Source organism: Saccopteryx bilineata, chromosome 5 (genome assembly GCF_036850765.1).
Source record: "Saccopteryx bilineata isolate mSacBil1 chromosome 5, mSacBil1_pri_phased_curated, whole genome shotgun sequence".
Taxonomy (NCBI): Eukaryota; Metazoa; Chordata; class Mammalia; order Chiroptera; family Emballonuridae; genus Saccopteryx; species Saccopteryx bilineata.
Window position 1 is genome coordinate 264,701,181 of NC_089494.1, and position 22,749 is coordinate 264,723,929.

A 22,749-nucleotide genomic window follows, 5' to 3' on the forward strand; every position below is an offset into this window, starting at 1 on the left:
AGACATCCCAGTTCTAACAGTTCCGGGGGCCAGCGCTCCTGTTTGCTCCACCACTGTCTCAGCGCCCCCCTCCCCCCCGGAATGTGTCATTCATAACGATGGGGCAGGCAGTGTGCACCCCGTACTGGAGTTCCCACCACACCCCTGCCAGGTAGGAAGGGCACTGGCTCTGATCTCACCGCTGCAGAGGGGTAAGTGCGAGCTGGCGTTGCTGATACACCCGTCGGAGACTCCAAGGTTCAGCTCCAAGCTTGGCTATGAACACATAAAGGGGCAAAAGCGCAACGCTGCTCTCAGAGACAGGGAGGTGGAGGGGCGCCCGCGCAGGGGCAGCAGCCAGCAGCGATTCTGCGGGAGGAAACCTTGGGAAGACCGCACGTGTGCTTGGGCGTCGTCGTCGACGAAACTCAGAGTCGGAAAAAGAAAATTCGGAAAAAGGAAACTCCGCAAGACTCGGGGTTGGTGAAGGAAGTTGGGAGAAGGAAAGGGATGTTGCCAGGCGAGGGTGGGCTAGGGCCGGCGCCCGGCGGCCTTCTGCTCCCAGAATAACACTTGCGACCTTAGCCAGGGGCGTGCGCCTTGGGTGGGCAAGGCACTCGCTGGGCTCCGCTCTTGATCGCAGCTTAGGCGGTCAACCGGCGTGCGGATGGGGGACTCGGACCCAACTCAGCTCCAACACTCGGGGTCGCCTTTGACCCCTTTCTCTCTCCCATCAGTAGCTACATCACAGGCAGCTCAACATCCGGGCCGACAGTCCGAAAGCTCCTCAGATGTGAGGGGTAGGGTCGTTGGGATAAGATACAATAGCCCCTACGAGACAGGAGAGGGGCGGAGCCTGGAGCTTGACGGAGGCGTGGCCTACAACCAGCAGTGGGCGGAGCCGGGCCCTCGACGGGGAAGTGGTCTGCAATTGGCCGTGGGTGGAACCTGGTTCTCGGCGGTGGGCGGGACCTGGGCGCTCGACGGGGGTGTGGCCTTCAACCAGCAGTGGGCGGAGCCGGGACCTCGACGGAAAAACCGTCTACGATTGGCAGTGGGCGGGTCCTGCCGGTCGACAGGGGCGTGGCCTGGCAGGCAGTGGGCGGGGCCAGGCCCTGACGGGGACGTGACCGACAATCGGTAGTAGGCGGGGCGCACAGGCCAAAGTTCCGGGCGGCCCGCCCAGACCCGGCGCGGAAGTGGCCGGCGGCCGTGCGCCCTCCCGTCCAGACCCGCAGACATGTCGTCCGAGGACGCGGGGTCCGGCGGGCGGGAGGGGTCCCCGCGCGCGGCCGTGGCTCTCTGCGGCCTGTACCACGAAGCCGGGCAGCAGCTGAGGCGCCTGCAGGACCAGCTGGCCGCTCGGGATGCCCTCGTAGAGCGCCTGCGCGCCCGCCTGGCCGCGCTCGAAGGGGACACTGCACCGTCGCTCGTGGACGCGCTGCTGGAGCAGGTGGCGCGCTTCCGGGAGCAGCTCCGGCTGCGCGAGGGCGGCGCCGTGGAGGCCGCGCTGCGCCAGGTGCGCCTCCTCCCGCCGGGGCTGCGGGCGCGCGTGGTCCCCAGGGCGGCGTGTGGGGCGGGGGGCGAGGCTTGGCGTGGGTACAAGGGGCGTGGGCCTGTGTGGGTTCAGAGGGTGTGTGTGTCTGTGTTGGGTCTTTTATAAAAACAATGATTGGCCTGGCCGGGTTGCTCGGTGGTTGGAGCGTCATCTGGATATACCAAGGTTGCCTGTTCAATCCCCAATCAGGGCACATCGATGTTCCTGTCTGTCTCTCTCTCTCTCTCTCTCTATCTCTCTCTCCCCCTTCCTTTCTCTCCCTCTCTCAAATCAATAAATTAAAAAATATTTAAGCATAGTTGGTATACAGTATTGTTAATTTCAGGCGTGCAGTTTGGTTATGACATTTTCATACCTTACACTGGTCACTCACCACGTCTAGTGATCTGTCACCTGTCTAGTAATCTCCTGTAATCCTCTCACCTTTTTTCTTTTTTTTTTTTTTTTTTTCATTTTTCTGAAGCTGGAAACAAGGAGAGACAGTCAGACAGACTCCCGCATGCCCCCGACCGGGATCCACCCGGCACGCCCACCAGGGACAATGCTCTGCCCACCAGGGGGCGATGCTCTGCCCATCCTGGGCGTCGCCATATTGCGACCAGAGCCACTCTAGCGCCTGAGGCAGAGGTCACAGAGCCATGCCCAGCGCCTGGGCCATCTTTGCTCCAATGGAGCCTCAGCCGCGGGAGGGGAAGAGAGAGACAGAGAGGAAAGCGCGGCGGAGGGGTGGAGAAGCAAATGGGCGCTTCTCCTATGTGCCCTGGCCGGGAATCGAACCCGGGTCCTCCGCACGCTAGGCCGACGCTCTACCGCTGAGCCAACCGGCCAGGGCCTCTCACCTTTTTTCATCTATCCTCCCACCCCCTCCACTCAGGCAACCACCCCTCTGATCTCTTTCTATGAGTTTGTTCCTGTTTAGCCATTTATTTTGTTCTTTAGATCCCACATATAAGAGAAATCTGTTAAGTGTCTTACTCTGTCCAGCTTATTTCACTTAGCTTCATGCCCTGACAGTGGTTTTGATAGGCACTGGAAATGCAGAAAGGATCAAGAAAAGCAGACTGGCCCTGGCCTGTTAGCTCAGTTGGTTAAAAGCGTCTTCCCTAAACAATAAAGTTGGCAGTTCGATCCTGGGTCATGGCACACATGGGAAGCAACCCAAAAATGCAAGACTGAGTGGAACAACAAAGTAATGCTTCCCTTTCTCTCCGTTCTCTCTCCCTTCCTCTCACTGTCTCTGTAAAAATCAATAAAAGTTAAGCCTGGGCCGGATGGCTCGGTTGGTTGGAGCCTCCTCCTGTAGTGTGGAGGTTGCTGGTTCGACTCCCTGGTCAGGGCACATACAGGAGCAGCTCGGTGTTTTTGGCTCTCTCTCTCTTCCTGCCTTTCTCATAAGAAAAAAAAAAAAAGAAAGAAAAAGAAAGGCAAATTTGTCTTTATGAAGCTCATATCCTCATTGAGAAAAGACATTATAGAAATAATCTTTTGGCCTTATGGGAAATATTATGTAGGTCGCATGTAGGCCCTGGCCAAGTGGCTCAGTGGATAAAGCATCACCTGGGCATGCTGAGGTCATGGGTTCAATCCCTGGTCAAGGCACATACGAGAAGCAACCAATAAGTGTACAACTAAATGGAACAACTAAGTTGTTGCTTCTCTCTCTCTCAAATCAATGGAAAAATTAAAAGAAAACCAAACAACAACAACAACCATGTCTAGCATATTGTTTTATGTTGTGACAGGGTTCAGTGTCTCTAAGTGCAGAGCTTAATCTCTTGCTGGTGCCAGAGGGTGTGGATGCCATTCACCATTGCCACTCAGGTGTTTGCTTATTGAGCCTCTTTTATTGGGAATCCTTTTTTTTTTTTTTTTTTTGAATTTTTCCAAAGCTGGAAACAGGGAGAGACAGTCAGACAGACTCCCGCATGCGCCCGACCAGGATCCACCCGGCACGCCCACCAGGGGGCGACGCTCTGCCCACCAGGGGGCTTCGCTCTGTCCTGACCAGAGCCACTCTAGTGCCTGGGGCAGAGGCCAAGGAGCCATCCCCAGCGCCCGGGCCATCTTTGCTCCAATGGAGCCTTGGCTGCGTGAGGGGAAGAGAGAGACAGAGAGGAAGGAGAGGGGGAGGGGTGGAGAAGCAAATGGGCGCTTCTCCTATGTGCCCTGGCCGGGAATCGAACCCGGGTCCCCCGCACGCCAGGCCGATGCTCTACCGCTGAGCCAACCGGCCAGGGCATTGGGAATCCTTTTTATGGGAGTAGAATGTGTACGAACACCGTGCATTGTGTTTTTTCATTCCTCAGTACATTCGTTTCACAGGTTGCGTAGAGTACCAGAGCTGTGTCAGGCTCAGTAGAAGCGTGAATCCAGTATAATTGAGAGAATGTAGAGAAGAACGCAGTAAGCGGCTGTAAAATGAGATGGGGGGACAAATGTTGATGGCCCTTACTACTGTGTCAAGTGGCTAATGGCGTGTTCTGTTCAGCCCTAGGCTAGGAGAATGCAGAGATGACCAAGATCCAGTTCTTGCCCATCAGACTGTGACTCATAACAAGTGCAGAAGTGATAGCTCCTTGAAGTAAGCTGTGGAAGGGATGGAGGGAGATGTGGTGAGGGAAGTGCTGAATGTAGAACAAGGATGGAACTAAGCCAACCTCGCTATCCAAACCAGCACCCTGGTCTTATCACGTCAGCAGCTTTCTTTTCCTTTAGATGTAGTTGACATATAATATTACATTAGTTTCAGGTATACAACATAATATTTTGATATTTGTGTATATTGTGAAATGTTGACTACACTAAATCTAGTTAACCCCCATTGATCAGTTTTTGTAAGTTTAACCATCTCTGCATTCTAGGGGGGAAAAATCTCACTTGGTCATGGTGTATAATCCTTTTACTATGTTGCTGAATTTGGTTTGCTAGCCCTTTGCTGAGGATTTTTGCTCAGTGTTCATAAGGGATGTTGGTCTGTAGGTTTCGTACAGTGTCTTTGCCTTGCTTTGGTATCGGGGTAATACAGGCATCATAACAATAGTTAGTGTTCCCTCCTTTACAATTCTTTTGGGAAAACTTGAAAAGAATTGGTATTAATTATTTATTAAATGTTTGGTAGAATTCACTTGTGAAGCTATGTTTATGGTATTGTTTTTGGATACAGTGTTCTTTTTTAATTAATTAATTAATTGTTTTGTATTTTTCTGAAGTGAGAAGGGGGGGCAGAGAGACAGACTCCCGCATGCGCCTGACTGGGATCCACTGGCACGCTCACCAGGGGCCGATGCTCTGCCCATCTGGGGCGTTGCTTCCATTGCAACTGGAGCCATTCTAGGGTCTGAGGCAGTGAAGCCATCATCAGCACCTGAGCCAACTTTGCTCCAGTGGAGCCTTGGCTGCAGGAGAGGAAGAGAGAGAGAGAGAGGAAGGAGTGGGGGAGGGGTGGAGAAGCAGATGGGCGCTTCTCCTGTGTGCCCTGACCAGGAATCAAACCTGAGACTTCCACACACTGGGTCGATGCTCTACTGCTGAGCCAACTGGCCAGGGCCTCAAGGAGAAAAATGGTAGGGGAATAAGAGGGTACAAGCTCTTTAAATCCCCTATAAGTCACTTCAAGTTTGCTGGGCCTTTTTTTATTTTTTATTTGTCAATTTTTTTAGAGAGAGAGAGAGACATCAATTAGTTGTTTTACCTATTCATGCTATCATTGGTTGGTTTCTTGTATGTGCCCTGTGCAGGGGTCAAACCTGCAACCTCAGCATGTCAAGATGATACTCTAACCAACTGAACCACCTGGCCAGGGTGGGCAGAGTATTTTTATTTTTTTATTTTTTTTTATTTTTCTGAAGCTGGAAACAGGGAGAGACAGTCAGACAGACTCCCGCATGCGCCCGACCGGGATCCACCCGGCACGCCCACCAGGGGCCACGCTCTGCCCACCAGGGGGTGATGCTCTGCCCCTCCGGGGCGTCGCTCTGCCACGACCAGAGCCACTCTGGCGCCTGGGGCAGAGGCCAAGGAGCCATCCCCAGCGCCCGGGCCATCTTTGCTCCAATGGAGCCTTGGCTGCGGGAGGGGAAGAGAGAGACAGAGAGGAAGGAGGGGGTGGGGGTGGAGAAGCAAATGGGCACTTCTCCTGTGTGCCCTGGCCGGGAATCGAACCCGGGTCCCCCGCATGCCAGGCCGACGCTCCACCGCTGAGCCAACCGGCCAGGGCCGGCAGAGTATTTTTTATGTCTGTTAGGTCTAGTTGATTTATTGTGCTTAAAAAAAATTTTTTTAATTAATTTTTATAGAGAAGAAGAGAAAGAGAAAGAGAAACATCAATTTGTTTTCCACTTATTCATGTATGTGGTTGATTCTTTTTTTTTTAATATTTATTTATTTATTTATTTATTTTTGGTATTTTTCTGAAGCTGGAAATGGGGAGAGACAGACAGACTCCCGCATGCGCCCGACTGGGATCCACCCCGCACGCCCACCAGGGGCGATGCTCTGCCCACCAGGGGGCGATGCTCTGCCCCTCCGGGGCATCGCTCTGTTGCGACCAGAGCCACTCTAGCACCTGGGGCAGAGGCCAAGGAGCCATCCCCAGCGCCCGGGCCATCTTTGCTCCAATGGAGCCTTGTCTGTGGGAGGAGAAGAGAGAGACAGAGAGGAAGGAGAGGGGGAGGGGTGGGGAAGCAGATGGGCGCTTCTCCTGTGTGCCCTGGCTGGGAATCGAACCCAGGACTTCTGCATACCAGGCCGATGCTCTACCACGGAGCCAACCAGCCAGGGCTGTGGTTGATTCTTTTTTTTTTTTTTTTTTTTGTATTTCTCTGAAGCTGGAAACGGGGAGAGACAGTCAGACAGACTCCCGCATGCGCCCGACCGGGATCCACCCAGCACGCCTACCAGGGGCGATGATCTGCCCACCAGGGGGCGATGCTCTGCCCCTCCGGGGCGTCGCTCTGTTGCGACCAGAGCCACTCTAGCGCCTGGGGCAGAGGCCAAGGAGCCATCCCCAGCGCCCGGGCCATCCTTGCTCCAATGGAGCCCTGACTGCGGGAGGGGAAGAGAGAGACAGAGAGGAAGGAGGGGACGGGGGTGGAGAAGCAAATGGGCACCTCTCCCATGTGCCCTGGCCGGGAATCGAACCCGGGTCCCCCGCACGCCAGGCCGACGCTCCACCGCTGAGCCAACCGGCCAGGGCCATGTGGTTGATTCTTATATGCACCCTGACCAGGGACTGAACCCACAACCCTGGTATATCAGAGTCATGCTCTAATCAACAGAGCTACCTGGCCAGGGTCCTTTCATTTTACCCCGTAGGATTCCCTTGAGCATTTCTTGCAGGGCAGGTCGAGTGGTGATGAATTCCCTCAGCTTTTGTTTATCTGGGAATATTTTAGTTTCTCCCTCACTTCTGAAGGACAGTTTTTACCAGATATAGGATTCTTGGTTGACAGTGTTTTCTTTACTTTGCATATACGGGCCCATGGCCTTCTGCCAAAGTGTCTGATGAGACATCTCCTGATGATCTTACTGAGCGTCCCTGGGTGACAAGTCACTTCTCTCTTGCTGCTTTCATAATGTGTCTTGGTATACCTTGTTTGGAATTCGTCTTAGAGTTTGTTGAGTTGTTGAATAGTTATATTCATGATTTTCATCAAAGTTAGGGAGCTTTCAACCATTAATTTTTCAAACATGCTTTCTGTCCCTCTCTTTCCTCCCGCGATTCCCACAGTGTGTGTTGGTCCACTTGATGGTATCCCACAGGTCATTTTTTTTTTCTAACTTTTTCCTTTCTGTTTCTCAGCCTTGATCATTTCCATTGCCCCATCTTCAAGTTTGCTGGGTTCTTCTGTCTGTTCAAATCTGCCTTCAACTCTCTGGTGAAATTTTCATTTGAGTTACTGTACTTTTCAGCTCCAGGATTTTTTTGGTTTCTTTTTAGGTTTTGTACATACTCACATTTCCATTTGGTTTGTACATTGCTTTCTTAACTTTCTCTGTATTTTCTTTTAGTTCTTTAGGTATCTTTCCAATGGTTGTCATGAAGCCTTTGTATAAAAGATTTGCTGTCAGGTATTTTTCCAGGACAGCTTCTGTTGATTTATATTTTTTTCCTTTGAATGGGCCATGTTTTCCTGTATCTTTGTCTGCTTTGTGATTTTCCGTTCAAGTGGACATTCAGATCTAATAATTTAGTATCTGTGGAAATCAGATTCTCCTCTTTCCCAGGGTTTGCTTTTTTCAATATTTTGTTTTTTTATTTTTCTTTGATGGCTATAGGTTGTCTCTGTGCTGAGAGTCAACCTGAGGTGTAACGTAAGGTTTTCTCAGTTCTTCTTTGAGCCTACAACTTTCCCTGGACATGTGTGGCCACGTTTTCCCCTACAAGCAGTTGCTTTGGAATGTCCTAGTCTTGACTGTCTGACTCTCAAAAGGGAAGGAGAAAAATAGTAGGGGAATAAAAGGGTGCCAGCTCTTTAACTCCCCTGGAGTTCACTTCAGCTGGAAGGGAGGGTCCTGCAACCACAGGAGGAGATGCGATGACAATGGCTGCCTACCTCTCCTCTGTCACTGGAAGCAGCAGCCACTGGTCCGTTCCTGATATGTGGAGGACGGGGTCTTTTTGTGCCCACCCGGGCTCCTGCAAGCTGTGTGCAAGCAGCTCTGGACACAGGCAGGGCTGCTGGCTGTGGGAGGGTGGGGGAGCCGCGAGCTTTGTGGGCTCTTAGGGCAGCTGGAGCAGACTGTTACAGGGTGAAGGCCAGCGGCTGTGCCTCTTATTTTTTAAGGCTGATCTACAGAACTATCCATTTAATTATTTACACATTTGCACCCTGAGTCTGGAGCTGTGGGACCCAGGGACAGGTCCCAGTGTGGGTCTCAGTGACGGGTTCTCCTGGGGACGTCAGCCTACTTGCTGGCTTCTGTATTTCATGTCCACACGTGTGAGCTGGGGTTCTGGGCCAGGCCATGCTTTCTGACGACACTGGTCTATGTGCTTCTGAAGTCTAAGAGCTGCCACTAATTGGACAGGGGCATTTAGTCAGAGGGGCCAGCTTCAGAGCCAGCGGCAGGGGCTCAGGGGGTCCTGGGGCCCTCACAGTGTTGGGGGTCGACACATCAGTCAGCAGTAGGGAGGGGGTTGCCCAGCTGTGCAGTGTTCCACTTCCAGTGGTTTTGCCTTTGTCTAACTCTGGCAGGTTCCCAGAAGTAAAGGACAAAGCCAGCCACAAGTAGGGTACATGTCACCCAGCAAGCCCTCCTCAGTATTTCATCATTTCTTAGGGCCGAGTAGTATTCCACTGTATATATGTACCACATTTCTTTTATCTAACCCTCTATCAGGTGACACTGTGGTTGACTCCGTGTCTGTGCCACCGTGAATAATGCTGCAGTGAACATAGGGGTGCATATATCTTTGTGAATAAATGTTTCTGAGGTTTTCAGGTAGATATCCAGAAGAGGGATTGCTGGGTCTTAGTTTTTTGAGAAACCTGCATCCTGTTTTCCACAATGACTGTATGTATCAGTTTACATTCCCACCAGCAGTGAGTGAGGGTTCCCTTTTCTCCACAACCTCTCCAGCACTTGTTCTTACCTGTCTGGTTGATAACAGCCAATCCAACAGGTGTGAAGTGGTATTTCATTGTGGTTTTGATTTGCATTTCTCTAATAGCTAGTGAAGACGAGCATCTTTTCATATATCTGTTGGCCATTTGTATATATGTCTTTTGGGAGTGGTATCTGCTCAGGTCTTCTCCCTATTTTTATATATATTTTGAGAGAGACAGATAGAAAGGGAGAGAGATGAGAAGCATCAACTCATAGTTGTGTCAGTTTAATTTTTCCTGATTGCTTCTCATATGTGCCTTGATGGGCGTTGGTGCTCAACTTGAGCCAGTGACCCCTTGTTCAAGCCAGCGACCTTTGGGCTCAAGCCAGCAACCTTGGGGTCATGTTGATGATTCTGTGCTCAAGCTGTGAGCCTGCACTCAAGCTGACGACCTTGGGGTTTTGAACCTGGAACCTCAGCATCCCAGGTCGATGCTCTATCCAGGGCACCACCACTGGTCAGACTGCCCATTTTTTCACTGGATTGTTTGGTGTTGAGTTGTTCAAGGTTTTTTTATATATTTGGAATATTAACCCCTTATCAGAGCTGCTGTTTGTAAATATCAGCGCCTATTTGGTTGGCTGCCTTTTTGTTTTGTTGGTTTCTTTTGCTGTGTGGAAAGTTTTTAGTTTGATGTAGTCCCATTGATTTATCTTTGCCTTTACTTCCCTTGCCTTTGGAGTCAAATTCATAAAATGTTCTCTATGGCCAAGGTCCATGAGTTTAGTACCTATGTTTTCTTCTATGTAATGTGTTTCAGATCTTATATTTAGTAGGTCTTTGATCCATTTTGCATTAATTTTTGTGCAGGGGGACAAACTATAATCTAGTTTCATTCTTTTGCAGATGGCTTTCCAGTTTTCCCAGCAGCAGTTATTGAAGAGGCTTCCTTTTCTCCATTGTGTTTTCGGCTTCTTTGTCAAAAAGTATTTGTCAATATATATGTGGTTTTATTTCTGGGCTCTCGATTCTGTTCCACTGGTCTGTGTCTGTTTAGATTACTGCTCAATGCCATGCTGTTTTGATTTTTGTAGCTCTGTTGTATAACTTATTGCAGCTCTGCAGTATATATTGTGATACCTCCAGCTTTGTTCTTTTTCTAAGGATTGCTTTGGCTATTTGAGATCTATTGTGATTCCATGCAAACCTGATAACTTTATTGCTCTATTTCTTTAAAAAATGACATTGTTGTTTTGATGAGGATTGCGTTAAATTGTATATTGCCTTGGGTAATATGCCATTTTAACTGTTGATTCTTCGGATCCATGAACACAGAATATCTTTCTATTTCATTGTGTCTTTTTCAATCTCTTTCAATAATGTTTTGTAGTTTCAGTATAGAGGTCCTTCACACCCTTTGTTATGTTTATTCTTGTGTATTTTATTCTTTTGGTTTCAGTTGCAAAAGGAATTGTTGGGGTTTTTTTTTTCCATTTCTTTTTCTGAGGTTTCATTGTTTGTATATAGAAAGGCAGTGGATTTTTTTACATTGATTTTTGTATCCTGCAACTTTACTGTATTTATTATCTCTAACAGTTTTTGGGGGACTCTTTAGGGTTTTTTATATCCAGAATCATGTCATCTGCAAAAAGTGACATTTACTTCTTCCTTTCCTATTTGAATCATTTTCTTTCTCATGCCTGACTGCTCTGAACAGGACTTCCAGAGTATTTTGAATACATGTTGTAGGAGTGGGCATCCTGGTCTTGTTCCTGAATTTAAAGGAAAAGCTTTATTTTATTTTCATTTTTATTTTTTTAAGACACAGAGAGAGAACTGTCGATTTGTTTCTCCACTGATCCATGTGCCCACTGGTTGACTCTTATTTGTGCCCTGACCAGGGATCAAACCCCACAACCTTGGCATATGGGGATGGTGCTCTAACCAGCTGAGTTACCTGGCAAGGGAGTTAACTTTTTTAAGACAAAAAGAATAAGGCTGGCTACTCCTTCAGAGTCAACCAGACGCACCCCATTGTCTGCTGTGTGTCTGTGGTTTTGTGCCTGGGGTTGTGAACTGGTCGAGGGCAGAACCCAGGTCCTGTTCTCTGTATCGCCCAATCTTACTCCCAGACACTTAAATCCACATGGGGCTGGGCCCAGTGCCCAGGCTCAGGGTGTGGAGATGAGAGAGCGTGCCCTTGGGAAGCTCTGTAAACCATAACCCCATCCCTGGCCGGGAGTGTGCTGCCCATTTGTAGATATGTTTGTCTGTCTTTCGATTTACATTCACACAGCGAGGAAGGATGCTTAGAAATCAGGTCTTGCCTCACCTTGTGGTGGCGCAGTGGATCAAGTGGAATGCTGAGGTCACCGGTTTGAAACCCGAAGCTTGCCTGGTCAAGGCACATATGGGAGTTGATGCTTCCCCCCACCTCTCTCACTCACTCCCGTCTCTAAAATGAATAAAATCTTTAAAATGCAAAAAAGAAAAGAAAAGAAATTAGGTCTTGCCCAAGTCCTCCAGCCCCAAAGAAGACTTGAGGGAACTGTGGTCAATAGAGGTATTGAGGCTGGGTGGCCAGTACTGCTGCCCCTTACCTGGTCATGCGGGCAGCTGTCCTAATCCCATGAGCCTCAGTCTGCCCATCCATAGAAGGGGAGAGATGACAGAAGCTGCCTCTAGGGCAGGGGTCGGGAACCTTTTTGGCTGAGAGAGCCATGGACACCACATACTTTAAAATGTAATTCCGTGAGAGCCATACAACGACCTGTGTACGTTAGGCATTATCCAATAAAAATTTGGTGTTGTCCCGGAGGACAGCTGTGATTAGCTCCAGCCACCCGTAACCATGCACATGAGCAGTAGGAAATGAATGGATTGTAATACATGAGAATGTTTTATATTTTTAACATTTTTTTATTAAAGATTTGTCTGTGAGCCAGATGCAGCCATCAAAAGAGCCACATCTGGCTCCCGAGCCATAGGTTCCTGACCCCTGCTCTAGAGGGTGTGTGGGTTGCACAGTTGGTGGATTGAGGGCTGAGAAAGCCTTCGCTGTCCTGCTCTCGCTGTGGGTACGCAGGGACTTAGCAGTTTGTCATTCTTGATTCCACGGGAGACTGGCCTTCGATGTGCTGTGTCATTTACAGAATTCCCACTTGTATTCAGATGGTATGTATCTGCGTATATGTTAACATTGTTTTATAGATAGAAATGGACTTAAACTGAGTAACTTTCAGTATCAGATAGGGACTAGGACAGAGACGGTTCTGTGGTGCTGCTGGAATCCCAGCTTTCGATTTGTATAACTTTAAAATTTAATGCAAATGCCCTCAGGGCAGATCTCTTCTGCGGGTCTGTTTTCTCTGCCTGCACCATTGAGCGCTGCTCAGGGGACTAAGGTCTAGCCCAAGTGACAAGAGCATCAGCGACACAGCAGCACGACACAGCAGCACGCGGGCTGTGAGGAGGCCGGGGAGGGGAGAGGCTCCTTGCCGTTGTTGAGAGGAGTGAGTCTGAGTGTGGACTGAGGCACGTTCCCAAGGAGGGAGAGAGCCAGGTGAAGGCTGCTACAGGACTCATCTGGGCAAAAGCACACATGTTATAGGTGCTTACAAACGTTCTGGAAAGATACGTGCCCCAGGAAGGAACGTGACCACCTCTGGGGAGTGAAGCTGGGCACGGAGAGGCTGGCAGGAAAGAGGACTTCGCCTGTATATTTTACTTCCCTTCCGTATGTTTGAGGTTTTGTAGCTGCGTGTTTGTTGTCAAGCGGTTCTGAGAATAGCAGTTTAGGGCCCACTATATGGCCGCGTGCCTGGTCCCCCTGGGCTGTGGTGACCCGATCCACAGAGCCACACCTCCTCCTGCAGCTGGTTTTCATCATGGACAGCTCAGCCTGCCAGACCTCCTTCGGGCACTGTTTCTGTCGGAGATGTCTTTGAAAATGGGAAAGCACAAAATGACCAGCCAGGGTACAAAGCAGATTGCAATTTTAAGGGCTTTTCCTCAAATGATGTGATTGGGTTTCCTGGGGTTGCTTTAACAAAGGAGCTTTAACTGGGTACTCAAAACAGCAGGAGGGTGACTATTCACCGTGGGTAGGGTGGGGCTCCGGGAGGGGCCCTCCTGGCCTCCTTCAGCCTCTGGGGGTGGTGCCCATCTGTTGTTCTGTCCCATAGATGCCACTCCAGCCTCTGCCTCCGTTTTCACGTGGCCTTCTCTGTGTCCAAATTTTTCTCCTCGTATAAGTACACTAGTCCTTTGATTAGGGGCCATGCTAGTCTCGTATGACTTCATCTTAACTAATCACTTCTGTAAAGACTTTCTTTCTAAATCAAGTCACATTCCCAAGTACCAAAGCTGGGCCACCGACGTACCTTTTGGGGGCTGCTCACCACACTGGAGTTTCTGCACTTCCTATTGAGACGTGCTGGGAGTGGCCACACTTAGACATCTGATGATGTGAGACCTAAAATTATGAACCTGCTCATGAAAACAGAATTTTAGATGAGGGTTCAGATACGACATTATAGGCTGACATCTCCAAAGTGAATTGTTAGTTCTGAAGCCGACCTCCGAGGGAGTGTGCCTGCCGTTTGCTGACGGTCCGGTCCGTGCCTGCTTTTCCTCCTGACGTTGGTCCCGTCCCCGATGCTGCCAGTAAACGCTGCTCTCATGTCTCCCACCAGGAGGTCGAGAGGCTGTCTGAGCGGCTGGAAGAGAAGGAGCGGGAGCTGCAGCAGCTCACAAGCCAGGCGGGACAGGAGCACCAGCACCAGCAGGAGGTCACCCTGCTGCAACGGCAGGTAGTGGAGAAGGAGCGTGCCCGGGCCGCCAGTGACATTCTGTGCCGCTCCTTGGCTGACGAGACCCAGAAACTGCGGAGGACTCTGGCCGCTACTGCCCACATGTGCCAGCATCTGGCCAAGTGTCTGGACGCTCAACAGGGAGCCGTGGGGGAGCAGAGACCTGAGGTAGGCGGTGGTGTGGCTGTCGGCTGGGCAGGGGATGCTGCCTCTGAGGCCGGGTGCCCAGGGCCCATTTCTGTAGAGGCGGAGCCTACCTTTCCAGATGTTTCTTCCGGAATGATGGAACTTCCCCAGCCTGGCCCAACCTGGCCTGTATGGCTCTGTGTCCAGAGGACACGGGGGAGGGGCTGAGGGTGGCCCTGAACACGTGCATTCGGTGGAGGAGGGGTCGAGTGCATGGAGTGAGTTGGGGAGCAGCGCCTCCTGGTGCCACACGTGACAATGACTGGGTGTGGCAGTTTGTGGGCCCCTTGCATCTGTGCAGAGCAACGCCAGGCCAACTGCGGCCTCCTGCGGAGCCAGGCTTCCAGCTCTGAAGCTGGCCTTTGGGCACGTCCGCGCCAGAGCACAGCCTGCCGTGATTGGAGACCTGGTTATCCTCAGGCTCTAGCACCCTCGTCAGGAAGTGAGGCTGTGGAGCCCCCAGGCGGGCACGGTGCTGGTGCAGGGTGGGGCCAGGTGGCAGGTGGGCCTCCCTACCAGGCAGATCTGGGCTTTGGCTCTGTGTGGGGCCTGGTGGAGAGAGGGAAACGAGAAACCAATGTCCCTGCCTGCCTTCTTCTGACCCCAGGCTGGGCCTGCAGGTGGGCTGTGCCCGTCCATGTCGGGTGGACAGGAACAGGCCTGTGTCCACCTGGCTCAGGCTATGTGGTGGGCCTGGCTGGCTGCACCTCACCCCGTGCCCTGCACAGGGCCTCTTGCTTGGTCTTTTCCCGGGAGCGTTCTGAGGCTGCACCAGCTTCATGCAGAAACCCGGTCTGCAGTGCTCTGAGGTGGACGAGCAGCCCCTCCTGAGCAGCAGCTTTGCTGGGAGACCCTCTGTCTGAGAACTGCTCATCTCAGTTTGGTGGATTCCATAAAAAGGGAACCTCAGAAAGACAGGCATGGGTCAGAAGAAAAGTGCCTTCTGGGAGGGGGTGTGTTCTCTTCTGATTCTGAGTCACTGTGATTTCCCCCTGGGGATCTGAAAGCAGCCACACACGGTGGTCAGCCTGGGCCCAGGGCAGGGGCCTGGCAGGGCTCTGCAGTCACTTCCTGGCCTGGACTGGGCTGAGTCACCTGGGGCTTCCCCAGGGCTGGGTGGGTTAGGACACACACTTCCTGTCATTCAAGGGGAATTCTCCAAAATAGCGTCACTAGTGTCCAGCCTGCTGTGCTGTGAAACGCACGGAATCTGGAGGAGCCAGATGGATCTTCCCTGAGCCTTTTCAGCTAGATCTGCCCACCAGTGGGAGGGCTGTTTTCATGTGGCTTCTGGGTGTGACTCCCCTGACCCTGCATGGGGGAGAGAGTGAGATGGACCCTCATTGTCTAAGGACACAATGGGTTTATGCGCTTGGAGCCCCAGCCAGTGTTCTCGGTGGACAGTGGGATTAAGCTTCCTGTCCTCCTGACCCCTGTGACGCTAGGAAGGCATATGTGGCCTGGCCCCAGTGGAGGGTCCTTTCCTTTCAATCTTTGCTTTTCCATCTGTTGAAGGACTGCCTCCTGTGGCCTCTGGAGGCGCAGCAGCCTCTGGGTCCGGCTTCCTCCCTTCTTGCTGCAGGTGACTGCCGTCTTTGGTGACCTGGTATCCTCTGTCTGTTTCCCAGCCAGAACCCACAGGCAGGGACGCCTCTGTCCAGGCCGCTGTTGAGAAGTTACAGGAAGAAAACCGACTGTTAAAACAGAAGGTGACTCATGTGAGTATCCAGCGGTTCACTGAGAAGAACTCTGTTAGGAGCTGCAGGCTGGGGCTGCGCCGCTGTCAGTGCCGCTTTGGCTGACCCGGCCTTTTTTCCTAGAAGGATGAATAGAAAACGCCCTGTGGTTCCCACTCCCCGACTTAGTTCACATGTCAGCCGAGGAAGAGCAGGACTTACTGTCCAGACAACTTCTAAGGCAGGAAAACGGCACTAAGTGTACTTGTGTTTAAGACGCCGCTTGTGTAGAGTAAGGTGACTCCCACACGTGGGGACGCCCCATCCGTGGCTTCCCAGCTCTGGGGCGGGGCAGCAGCCGCGTCAGCTGCTTTACCGCACTGTCCCCAGGTGGAAGATCTCAACGCCAAGTGGCAGCGTTATGACGCCAGCAGGGACGAGTACGTGCGGGGGCTGCGGGCGCAGCTGCGCGGGCGGACATCCTCGGAGCCCGAGGTGGAGCTGATGAGAAAAGAGATTTCCCGGCTCAACAGGCAGCTGGAGGAGAGGGTCTGCGAGTGCGCGGGAGCGGCGCGGGAGCTGGCGGCGGCGCGGGAGCGGGCGCAGATGCTGGAGCAGCAGGTGGGCGGGGCCTTGAAGGCAGGGCGGGGCGCTGGCGCAGAAGCTGGAGAGGCGGGTGGGCGGGGCCTTGAGGGCGGGGCCTTGAGGGCGGGGCGGGGCGCAGAAGCTGGAGCAGCAGGTGGGCGGAGCCCTGGCGCAGAAGCTGGAGAAGCAGGTGAGCGGGACCCTGAGGACTGGGCAGGGTGATGGGGCGGGGCTGGGCGCTGGCACAGAAGTTGGAGCAGGTGGGCAGGGTGGGGCGGTGGCCACAGGGCGGGGCTTGACAGCCCACAGCAGACCGGTGCAGCGTGGTGACAGCAGAGTGTCTGTTCTGTTCAGATTCTTGCCTACAAAGATGACTTTACCTCGGAAAGGGCGGATCGGGAGCGGGCTCAGAGCAGGATTCAGGAGCTTGAGGACAAGGTGGCGGCCCTGCAATGCCAGGTGTCCCGCAGACACCAGGTAGGTGTGGGGCTCCACCTGTGTGCGTGCTCGGGGCTTTCCTTTTCCCTTTTTTAAAGACTTCATTGATTTTACAGGGGAGAGAGAGGGGTGGGGAGTGAGGAGTATAAACTCATAGTTTATATGTGAGTTGAATGTGCCTTGACCGGGCAAGCCCAGAGTTTTGAACTGGTGACCTCAGTCATTCCATATTGATGCTCTATCCACTGTGCCACCACAGGCCAGGCTCCTTTTCTTTTCCTGAACTTCAAGTCCTTTTCGTCTGTTGAGACCGTGACTTCCTGCTCCGGGCAGAGCTGTCAGCCTGGCACGGTGGTGGGAGACAAACCTCCCTGCGGGCCCGTCTGTGGAGGAGGATGGCATGGTGGTGACAGGGGGGGTGGCCGTCCTCAGGGCTGTCATGGGTCCATGCATCCTACTGGGAGCTTCTTCCCCCCACATCTTTCCTGTACTGGGTGCGGGTCCTGGTTACTTGATGCACAGATACCACTGAGGTCCCGGGTGCCCAGACACGAGACTCGTGGCTCCACATGCCTCTTGGCCTCTGCTCCTCCTGCCCCCGGCCCTTTGTTAGCCTACACAGAGTGTCGCTGTGGCCTGCTGTCCACTTTTGGGCTCTGGGCCACAGCAGGAAGCAGAGTGAGGGGTATGAGTCCCACTCAGGGAAGGATGAAGCAGAGACCTGTGGGGTGACCTCCAACGCAGCCTATGTGAATGGACTTTACCCTTTTTTCCAGGACCCCCGAGAGCCAGGCTCCTACTGGATTCACACTGGGAGCCAGACCTCCAAGTACTTAGAGACTGATGCTTTGGGGCTTTCGGCGCCTGGTGGCCAGCGGTCTGGGGCTGGGTCCCAGTCTGTGGCCCCTGCTGCAGCGCTGCAGGGTGGGTGCCCCCGAGCAACCCAGAGTGGCCAGGGGGACCTCCAGTGTCCTCACTGCCTGCAGTGTTTCAGTGACGAGCAAGGCGAGGAGCTCTTCAGACACGTGGCCGACTGCTGCCTGTGAGCCCCAGGCGGGGCAGAGGCTGGGGTGGGGGCTCTCGGCATGCAGCTCTGAAATCCCCGAGATTTGGGGCTGAGGCTGCTCTGACCCTCTATGTTGGCCCCCCTTGGGCCATGGAGGAGGCCAAGTTAGACGGAACTTCAGAGGGATGGAGGCAGCGATGTGCTCTGGAAGCCCAGCACTGCTTCTGGTGCAGTTTGGGTTCCCAAGCTGTCAGGCTGAGGCCAGAGCAGGAATACTTACAGGCCAAGGTGACAAGGTGATAGCCCTGACAGCCTGCACTTGAGATATTGCTGCTGGCTGGGAAGAGGTGGCTGCCCGCGGGACCCACATGTGATGAGATCCCCAGTGTGGAAGGCCCACCTCCCGGGTTTGCAGAGCTGAGCACTGAGGCCCCATGTTGTCTGTGGAGGCCCATTGGCCTCAGCAGAACCATGTCTGCACTGAAGTACACTCATGGCAGTAGCGTTTGTCATATTCAGAAGTTCAAGCACATTTGTTTCATATTCATGAATTTTTGTAATAAACATTTGCTACAGAGTGCTCTGAGAAGACATGCTGTGGCCTGAGTGCAGGGACCAGCAGCGTCTTCAGTTGGGCAGGAGTCAGATCAGCTGGGAATGAGAAATACTCCTAGTATCCACCACCACCTCCCGGGGGTCTGGGAAGAGGGGTCACAGGTGTCCAGCCAGGTGCACATGCTGTCCCCCTTGCCTGGAATACCCGTTTACCATTTCCATTTGGCTGCATCCTCAACTTGTAGTTCAGCTTCACCTCCTCTGTGGAGTCCTTGTGCACCCCTGTCCTGGAACCCAATAAAACAATGTTCTTATTAATCCAAAGCAAGACAAGTTAGGAGAACTAAAGGAATACAGAAGAGAGTAGACAAACAGAAAGTGGATGGCAAGGTGGCAGACAAATGGACCAAACACTGACTGATAGACAATGACTGTCACACCGGATGGAAATAAAAATGTCTCACCTGGCCCCAGCGGGGGTAGCTCAGTTGGTTAGAGCATCGTCTTGAAGCAGAGGCTGCTGGTTCAATCCTCACATACAGGAACAGATTGATATTCCTGTCTCTTTTTCTCTCTCTTCGCTTAAAAAAAAAAAAAAGTCTCACCTGGCCTGGTCTGTGGTGGTGCAGTGGACAAGCTTCGACTTGGAACCCTGAGGTTGCTGGTTCAAACCCTTGGGCTTGCCCAGTTAAGGTATATATGAGAAGCAATCAATGAACTAAAGTGAAGCAACTATGAATTGATACTTCCCATTCCTCACCCCCTTCTCTCTATAAAATCAAGAAATCTTAAAAAAAAAAAAGCGCCTCACCTGTATTTTCAGTAGGAAAGATATACTTCAAAATAAGACTACAGAATTGCAAAGACAGAAAAACCCTGTACCGTACACTAACCAAGAAAATGAGAGTGGTTATGTGATTGACAAAGTGGAGTTTAAGACAAAAAATATTTCCAGAAATAAAGAGACACTGCATAATGATAAAAAAACAAATTTCCCAGGAGTGTAGAACATTCCTAAATTTGTAAGGGGCTACACCAGAGCTTCAAAGTACATAAAGAGAAGGAGCTCCGGACGGAGGCACGGGGGCAGACTCCGACAGGCTTCTCAGCAGCTGCTGGCAAGGGGGCGTCGGCCATCGGACACGGCGCCCACTGAGAGGCACGCCGGGCCACAAGTCATGACACAGTCCGAAGAATGGGGTCATTGAATTCAAGTCCTCTGACCATCAACAGAAAGAAACCACCAAGTCCCCCACGGGCAAAGAAAAGCATAGAGGGCATTAGAAAATACTTGGAGCGAAAATGAAAAGACAACGTTCAAAACATGATGGAGTGCAGCTTGGGTCCGGTTGTGGTCAGCACGGACAGCAGAGGGAACGACTAGTCCGCAGGAGTGGGGTGCTTTCCCCGTCCTCACTGCCAAGAGCGAATCGAAGGCCCTGCTGGTGAAAAGGACGAGCACCGCTGAGACGGGCCGCTCCGTTGGCACTGAGACGCCGTCCACTGGAGAAGCCGACCTGCTTCATCACGGCCCGGTTGTGAAAACAGAAGTCCTCTCTGTGGAACAGGAAAAACACACTCCCGCTAAACAGTGGGCTGACAACGAATTTGGTTTATCAGTGAGAAGACTGCAGGCAGGACACTGAGAAGTTCTGCAGCACGTGACAAAGGGAGAAATGACACAGAAATCACGGCCTCCTGCGACTTGAAGGCCACTGTGAGGGAGAACAGTGCAGTGAAGGAAAATTCTGCATATTAGGACATATATCATTGAGTCAAATTTATTTATTCTGGGTATTTTTATAGTCCTTAATAAGAAATATTAAAATAGAAAAACATTACGGAGTACAGGTAATGCCAGTAGTGAGGGGCAGTTTCATAGATCCGAATGCATATACCAGAAATGAAGAAAGGTTACAATTCAGATCCGAGTGCCCCATTCTCAAAGCTAGGAAAAGGACTGCAAATTACCCTGCTCTCCCCAAAATGGAAGGAAAAAAAAAAAGCAGAAATCAATGAAATAGAAAGCAAGAGAAAAATCAAGAGTTAGTTCTTTTAAATAGTAATAAAACTGATAAACCCCTAGCATAAATGATCAACAAAAGAGAGAAAATAATTTTTTAAAAGACTTTATTCATTTTAGAGAGAAGGGGGGAGGAGCAGGAAGCATCAACTTCCATATGTGCCTTGACCAGGCAAGCCCAGGGTTTCAAACTTGTAATCTCAGTGTTCCAGGTGGATGCTTTATCCATTGCGCCATCACAGGCTAGACAAGACCTCATACAACTCATACAACCTAACACACACACGCCAATTTAAAAAATGGCTAAAAGACCTAAACAGACACGTTTCCAAAGAGGACATACAAATGGCCAGCAGACATATGAAAAGATGTTCAAGGTCTCTTATCAGAGAATTGCAAATTTAAACCACAAGATGACCACCTCACACCTGTAAGAATGGCTGTCATCAATACATCTACAAACAACAAGTGCTGGTGAGGATGTGGAGAAAAGGGAACCCTCATGCACTGTTGGTGGGATTGCGGACTGGTGCAGCCACTATGGAAAGCAGTATGGAGTTAAGAACTGCCTTATGACTCAGCACTTCCACTTCTGGGAATTTATCTGAAGAAACCCAAAACACGAATTCCAAAAGACACAGGCACCCCTATGTTTACTGCAGCATTATTTACAAAAGTCAAGAACCATGTCCACAGAGGAGCGAATAAAGATACCACACAGACATAAAAAGAAGGAACTGTTACCTTTTGCGACAACATGGGTAGACCTAAGGGTGCTGGGCTAAGTGAAAATAAGCCAGAGCAAGATGAATGTCCTAAGATGTCAGTTATATGGGGGATCTAAAGAACAAAGTAAACTAAATAGAACACACTCATTGATAGAGAATAGACATGGTTGCTGAAGAGGTGAGGTTAGGGGATGTGAATAAAAATAATAAATTAAGAAAGAAAAGTATGGCCTCTACACGGGACCTGGGTCTCAGAGAAGTTATGCGGAGACTTGGGCCTCCAGATCAGAGTGTCAGGAAAGGAGGTTGAAGAGAAGAGAGGGAGAGAGAGACACACACACACACAGAGCCTCCAGACAGGAAGCCAGGCGCTGGCTCACCTTGCTTCCCGCCCTCCCCTCAGGAGACATGGCCACAGCTGCTGCTGCCCGTGTGGAATGCTATTCAGATGTCTTCAGCTTCAGGGATGTCTGGCTGACAGTTCCCTCAGCAGCTGACGCATCACATCAGCACATGGCATGTGCCAAGCTGGCCCTCAGCCAGCACCGTGCCTGCAGGAGGACGCCCGGGGCTCCCACGCTCACCACATGCACTGTTGGCTGCAGCGCAGGCCTGTGTAAAACCTTTAGGCACTTGGTGTCCGCAGCACTGCTTGTCTCTGAACAGTGGGTCCCAGACAGTGGAGCGCAGGGGTGTTGGGACAGAGACCCCGAGCTCAGGTTACTTCAGCCTGTCATTCTGGGTGATGACCGGAAGACTTATCTGTGTTTAAATCCGTGAAACAGTGGGAACTGTGGGCAAGCTTTTTCTTTCACAAAAGATAGTAACGACATCAAGTACTAACCCCTCTGGTGCCTCGGTACTCATTTTGAATTATTTTGACATTGAGGTGTGAACCTGCAGGTCAAGTTCAGTGACACATTTTCACTGTCACATTTCTTCCCAACCACTGTGTCTGTCTCCTGCCCATCATCACCACTGTGTGGTGACCCCAGGCGCTCTGTGGGAGGCTCCCCCAGGGCTGACCTGCGCAGGAGTGACCTCACCAGGAATCTGAGGGGCTCCGGCTGGACATCTTGCAGTACATCGTGGGCCTCAGTTTCCCCGTCTACATATGTAACAAGTGTGCAGACCTGGCTGTCGTGGCTGCGGGTCGAGCTGACCCACGACATCCTCCTCTCCTGCCTCTCCAGGAGGTCCATCCTCCCGTTCCTGTTCCTGAGAACCAGGATGGTAGACTGCCCCCCCCAACCCACAAAGCAGGGTTCAGTCTGGCAGGACAGGTGGTTTCCAGGACAACAGGACGGAAGTGTGCAGACATGGAACAAGGTGTGGATGGCAGGGTGGAGCAGAGTATGGAGCGGTCACCATAGATACCGGCGTGCTCATGTGCCCTCAGTCGTGGGGACCCCCATACCTCTCGGCTGTGATGGGGCCTGCTGGTACCACTGGGACCCTGTGGGTCTTCTCAGCAGCCTACTGACCCCACAGGACAGACGAAGTGGTACCAGCCCTGAGCACAGCCTCCAGACTGTCCACAGGGAGAAGGTCACTCACGCAGTGTCTCAGGGCCGGGTGGGCAGCTTCTCCAGTGGGCGGCGTGGAGGCCCAGGCTGCCCAGGGCCTGGACCTGGCCATCCTTGGCCCTGCCCTCA

The 22,749-nt window shown here is 51.8% G+C and overlaps 1 protein-coding gene across 11 annotated transcripts in view; it reads left to right on the forward strand.

The window, feature by feature from the left end:
* Positions 1–1,149: 1,149 nt before the first annotated feature.
* Positions 1,150–22,749, forward strand: part of TNIP2 (TNFAIP3 interacting protein 2) — a 37,762-nt gene continuing 16,162 nt past the window's right edge. For 7 of the 11 annotated variants that reach the window (XM_066232672.1, XM_066232674.1, XM_066232664.1 and 4 more), the window contains exons 1-5: positions 1,150–1,498; positions 13,781–14,065; positions 15,712–15,801; positions 16,150–16,380; positions 16,699–16,821. In XM_066232672.1, coding sequence (XP_066088769.1) covers positions 1,220–1,498; positions 13,781–14,065; positions 15,712–15,801; positions 16,150–16,380; positions 16,699–16,821 — 1,008 coding nt within the window. In that variant the 5' untranslated portion in view covers positions 1,150–1,219. Of the gene's footprint in view, positions 1,499–13,780; positions 14,066–15,711; positions 15,802–16,149; positions 16,381–16,698; positions 16,822–17,041; positions 17,521–17,558; positions 18,794–18,942; positions 19,000–21,497; positions 21,628–22,749 lie in introns of those variants that run through there. The other 4 variants (XM_066232670.1, XM_066232671.1, XM_066232665.1 and 1 more) reach the window with 4 other exon arrangements.